At 52.3% G+C, this 6,000-nt stretch overlaps 1 protein-coding gene across 3 annotated transcripts in view; it reads left to right on the top strand.

The window, feature by feature from the left end:
- The window catches only part of IL13RA2 (interleukin 13 receptor subunit alpha 2), a 25,134-nt gene extending 21,692 nt beyond the window's left edge, over window positions 1–3,442 (top strand). For all 3 annotated transcript variants that reach the window (XM_026111096.2, XM_064518371.1, XM_026111095.2), the window contains one exon: window positions 689–3,442. In XM_026111096.2, the coding sequence (XP_025966881.2) occupies window positions 689–731 (43 nt within the window). In that variant the 3' untranslated portion in view covers window positions 732–3,442. The remainder of the gene's footprint in view (window positions 1–688) is intronic.
- Window positions 3,443–6,000: the final 2,558 nt, after the last annotated feature.

Raw genomic sequence — 6,000 nt, forward strand, 5'->3', positions numbered from 1 at the left:
CTCACAATGAGCTATAAACTCACAGCAGAGCCCCAAAACTTGGCCAGCCTAAGTAATGGCATTAGCTTGCCCCAAACCACTGAGCCAGCAGAGATTTGTTCTGGCTGTGATAAAGAAATGCCATTCTCGCGGGCTGAGGCTCATTCTCTTCACACTTAATCACAGTTTGCATTCATTTCAATGTCACATTGCACGGGGGGAAAGCTGATGCAGTAGATGAATTTGTCTATATCTGAGTTACTGGCACTGACGACGTTTTCTTCAGGTCAGAAGGATCACTTAGAGAACTGATCTCAGGGTACAGAGACTATCATCTTTTCCTTACTGTCTAGTAACACTGTATAGGGTGAGCATGTGGGTAGCCTTTGTTGTATGCTTTTCAAGGCATCACTGATGAGGGAGAACTGGCTATAGAAATACTTTCATCCTCTTATAAGAGATGAACTAATGCATTTCTGATAGATGACTGTATGGGGTTTTAGACACACACTTCTTTATCTCTGTTTTGTATCTGGCTTTCAAACGTTTTTGTTCATGAAATGTGAACAAAGTGTAGATGTTAGCAAGAAACCCAGGGAAATCAAAGGCCTCCTGCATTGTCACAGGGATGCTGTGGGGTGTCACAAGGATGCCGTGGGGGGCCACCAGCTCTCTCGGTGCTGGGAATAACAGCCTGTGCCTGCTTCAGATCCCCAGCAGGAAAGCCGTTGCCCTCGTCTGTGGGATGCTAACTCCAACACGACGACTGTACCGCTTGTGTTTGATGGATTGCTCTTAGAAGATCATCCCAAGGAGAGACAAGGAGCCCTGAGCTATCAAAAGTCCCTTTGGGCCTTTCCTTGCTGCCATTTACAAGGTTGGTTGCTGGATTTCAAGTCCTCGACGGGCCCAAGAAACCTCAGAAGAGTTTCTAAACTGATTCTGGAGCAAAGTTTCTGATAACGGGACAAGGCAGGAAAAGGAGGCAGTGGGATCTGCCATGAATAAAGACACCACTCTGCTGCGTGGGTTTTTTTCCGGAGTGTCAGCAGGAGGCACGTTGAAGGGCAATACCTCACACACAACGCTGCGTACTAATGCCTGCAGGTAGCCACTGTACCCCACTCTGCTCTCCCCACGTCTTCCTTCCTAGTCCCCAAATACTCTATCTGCTGATAGTATTTAAATGCTGCCCTTGAGCTAACTGTATTTATTTCACCACCTGATATGCCTTATCTTTTGCAAAGCTGAAGTAGGGAGGCCTCGAGAGAAAGTTTCGCTGTAAAAGGTCGCAGTCACAGCTACTGCAAAGGACAGACGGTTAAAAAGAGAAGCAAAGGGTTACCCTGGCAAAGGCAAGTGTGGGAACTTCTGGTACCTGTGCTCAGTTCCCAGAGAATCCAGTGAACTACCCCAGATGTCTCTCAATGCCATGTATTCAGCTAATGAAACTGCTCACTGGCTTTGAAGGAATCACTCCCTATGATGATAAACAAACAAAAACCCCAATCACCACTACAGGTGGTGAACCCCAAATGGACACTATCCACCAAGCACAATTCTGGGTTTGTCTGTTAAAAAAAATGAACAAACTCAAACCTGGGTGTTTACTGTACTTCCATTTTCTCTGACCAAGCCAAAGAACATATTTTCTTGCAGGAGCATGTATTCCCAGAGAGGAATTTCTAGTGAATATGGGAAATTTAGAAAGAATATAAAGTTTGCAGCAATCAGATATGCAAAGAGCCCTGTTAATACGATCAGTCAGAAAACAGCACAGCAAGCGATGTCCAACTGCAAAATTGTTCAGTCGCTATCAGCTGCTCCCCTGCTCAATGGGCAACAACCCAATGCTATTTGGGGAGCAACCAAAGCCAGAAAGCACCAGGAAAATCACCCTGGAGCACAAATAAAATAACCTGGTTGTTGTTATTTTGAGGAGACACAACCTCTGACCATACCCTTGGCTGCTTCCTGGGGCTCTACAGCTGAAAATAGCAGCGCGTGTGCAATGGGCGCTGCAAATGCCGTGTTTTAGCTCCATGAATGCAGCACGCTGGCTGCCAGGGAAGGGAGCTGGCCTGGGCACGGCGCGGCCTGATCTCACTGAGAGGGCAAAGGGAACCGTGAGCAAGGGGAGGCAGCTGAAACCTTGGAGCACGGCTGAATTCAGAGCTGAGCTGCCTGGCTGGGCTGAGGCTGTCCTGGTGGTTTTAGGACCTATGGGACTTGAGCGCATCCAGAACTGGGGAGCATTTGGGCTATGGGTTTTCAGGACTGCCATCATGGGCAGTAGTTATTGCCTAAATAATAATGGTTAAAATCCAAAAGTGCTAAAGAAAAACCATTGGAAAGAGGCTTGTTGAGCTTCCCAGCCACTGAGAATAAGGCCCAGTATGCCTCTGACCTTCTGCCAGCCCGTTAAACAGTTTAAATAGCTACTAAAAATACATGGTGGCATTGTGAAACTTGCCCATTTGAAATGCAGGGTAATAAACGAGAGACCACCCTGGTGCAGCGGTAAATCGGATGCAATTTCACCCACCTGGCAGCCAAGGACCCGCAGGCGCAGCTCACACAGGCTCACGGTGCCTCGTCGGCGGGGGGGGGAGCCGGGGTTTTGCGCGGAGGCGATGCCAGCAGAGGCGGCAACCTTGGCACACACTGCCCACGGGGCGAGTCCTCTGATCGCAAACCGCTGCACCTGCACGGGCCAAGCACACAAACCCAGGCAGAGAGAGAAACCTCAGTTAAACAGCAGAGCAAAAAGCCCACTCACAGCCCCAAACTCTTGCTCAGCCAAGCGCAGCGCAAGCACGGAGCAGAAAGCCTGCTCCAGGTCCAGAGAAACCCCAGGAAACACCCCAGGAGCAGGCCAGAGGGGAGAAGCGATGCTGAGACCCCGCTGGAGCTCTCTTAAGGGACTGCTTAATAAGCCAGGTTAAGGCTTCTAGCCTAATCTTGTCCAAAAAGAGATAAGAAGGGAAGAAGAGTTAACGAGAACGGCTAGGTGGCAAAGGAAAGATGTTGCACCTCCAGAGCTACAACTCGCCCCAGAAAAGATCAGAGCTATTTCAGTAACCACAATATATAAAAATCAGGCTGAGGCATGCCTAGAAACCTGCCTAGTAACGGAGCGATAAATTAAGGACATCTTATATCTGTACGCTGCGGCTTTACGTGTGTGCCTTGGGGAGGAAAGGCAGACTTTGCCCCGGTCCTCCCTGCACAGCAGCGGCATCTCCACCTGCTTCCTCGCAGCAGCACATCCCAGTCCTCGTACGCGGCCACCTCTACTTCCTCACATCCTAAACCTTGTTAGCATTTCAGTATTAGGCTCCCCCCCAAATGTATAGAATTATACTAATTACGTGTTTCTTTCACGCACTATTTGCAGCATAGCAGTCGAATCCATTTGCTGTAGTCCATAATTAATATTTTCAGTAAAGCTCTTTCCAAAGCAGTCCTTTGGCATACTCTGCTCTTATTGCTCCCAGCTTCTGTCTGGCTTCCACCGTGTTTTTACTGTGCTTAACCCCCCGCCTGGCGAGGCATGCCTTGGCCAAGCCCGCACCGAGCTCGCCTTGCACACCCGAGCTTATGGCCTCTCTGCCTCGGACTGATAAAGTCTTAGAGCTGTTAGGGGAAGGACGAGAAGCGGCCCTTCCTGCAGATTATTTTCCCTGGAGAACGTCAATACTTGTCAAACAGATGAAAGCATGTTTTCGTTCATGCTGCGGGGAAATGCAAAATCAATTTGTCTGCCAAATTCGAACTGCTTTGGGGAAGTAACAAAGGCGGGAAAGGCAAACGCCAAGGTCACTAGCAGCATCTGAACGTACCTAACGGCCCCCTCCCGCTCTCAGCGAGGCCCGTTTGCAAACCGCTGACGAGAGGACGACCTGAAAACCCACGGCCCTTTCCTCGGCTCATTTTCCATCCTCGAGTTTTTTCAGGTTTCTAACCACTGAGCACAAGGCTTTGATGCATCTCGAACACGGCAACGTGCCCAGGCGATCGCGACATGCCGCGAGCAGCCCGCTCCTCCTCCAGCGCCTGGGCTCGAGCAGGCGGCGAGGGCAAAGCAGAGGCAGAACAGCTCCCGACAGAAGTCACTGTTTTTGGCCTGAAAATGGAAGACAGAGAACGGTTGGGTGCCCGCGCAGAGGGGAGTGTGGCTCTCCCCGTCCCGCTGAGCGGGGAAGCGTCGTGCCATCGCCCCAGAGTTCGGCGCTTGCTGGGCTGTTGGGTAACGTCACCTCTGGCCACTCTCAGCCTCGTGCCCGTGGCCCAGTGCAGCCGTGCTAACCGGGTCCCGCAGCACGTGCCCGTCCGGTGCCACTGCAGAGCCTGGTGCTGATCCAGGGTCACCGCAGAGCCCAGCATCAATCCTGTGTCACTGCAGAGATTGGCAGCGATCCGGTGCCACCACAGAGCCCAGCATCAATCTGGTGCCACTGCAGAGCCTGGCACCGATCTTGTGTCACCACAGAGCCCAGCATCAATCCGGTGCCACCGCAGAGCCTGGCAGTGATCTGGTGTCACTGCAGAGCCTATCACCGATCTGATGCCACTGCAAAATCCAGCACCAATCCAGCACCGCCGCAGACCCCAGCACTACTGCAAAACCCAGCACCGATCCAGTGCCACCACAGAGCCCAGCACCACTGCAGAGCCCAGCACCGATCTGGTGCCACTGCAAAACCAAGCACCAATCCAGCACCACTGCAGAGCCCAGCACTGAACCCAGCACCACTGCAGAGCCCAGCCTGGCCAGAGAGCCAGACCAGGCACGGGCACTGGCCGGTCCTTCTCGGGATGGTGCCTAGACCCTGAGAAGATGTGAAGCAACACGGCCCTTCCGGCTTCAGCTCCCAGATGTCAAGGCTTTTAGAGCCTTGGCAATAACTAACAGTATCATCAGTAGGGCTAGAGAGCTTCCCGGGCCGCGGCAGGTTTGCCGCTCGCCTCCCCGGGCAGCAGAGTACGTTTGGGAGCACGGCCAAGCTGTGTACATCTGTGCACAACTCCGACGTTCTCCGGAGGATCCGTGGTTCTCACAGCTGCAGGGCAAACAAGGACGGCGGTGACTGTGCTCGGTCTGAGGCAACGTTTCGTGGCTGAGCTGTCGGAACAGCTGGAACGGCTCTGCAAAGTGCACGTGTCAAAATCCTCTTCCCGGAGCGCAGAGAAACGAAACGACCTGCTGAGGAGCAGCGGCCACTGCCAGGTTTGCATCCAAATCGGATATTCGGCTCCTCGCCTCCCTCAGGCTGGGCTCCTCTGGGGACAGACCCCACGCAGACATGCCACGGGACTGCTCTGCCTGGGAAATGAGACGCCGTTTGAGCAGGGGTTATGCTAGAAACATTTCAAAGAAAAAAAAGAAAACTAATTAATAAATCCTAAACATAGCCTTGATAAAGTTTCGGTGTTTAAAGAGGCCTTGGTCCATGGAGAGCTGAGGGTGGCCTGTCCTTCCGTGCAGTGTCCGAGCCCGGCGGTGCATGACCGGGCTGCTGTCACCGCCTCCGCGCACCCATCCCCACCAGCAGCCCCCAGGAACCTCCACTTCCCCACAACGCTGACCCAGGCAGCAGCATCCTACCTCTGCTGGAAGGTGCCCAACATCTCACCCCGGTTCCTGCAGCTGGGATCGGCGGAGGGGATTGGAGCCAGGCACTCAGGTCCAGCTCAGCAGTGGACATCTGCAAAATACATTCTTCCTGGGAACATATTTTTGCCCGGGAAGCTTTGGATGTGGGTGGTAAAGGCATGCTGACGGCTTTGGTGTGCTTGGGTGTCCCACCTCACCAAGCCCCAGGGCCTTGCGGGATGCATTCTCATTTAGGAAAAAAAACCCAGTCATGAATACAGGGTTTTTCACAAAGCATGGAACAGTTTCCTTTAATAGAAGTCCGTTATCTAGATATCTTGATGCCCTAAAGACACTGGAATTCACACAGTGGTGGTGAAAACATAGATACCAAATTGAAACATGATGTTCTTGGGCAAGGTCTG

The sequence above is a fragment of the Dromaius novaehollandiae genome, chromosome 11, assembly GCF_036370855.1.
Source record: "Dromaius novaehollandiae isolate bDroNov1 chromosome 11, bDroNov1.hap1, whole genome shotgun sequence".
In the NCBI taxonomy this organism is placed as follows: Eukaryota; Metazoa; Chordata; class Aves; order Casuariiformes; family Dromaiidae; genus Dromaius; species Dromaius novaehollandiae.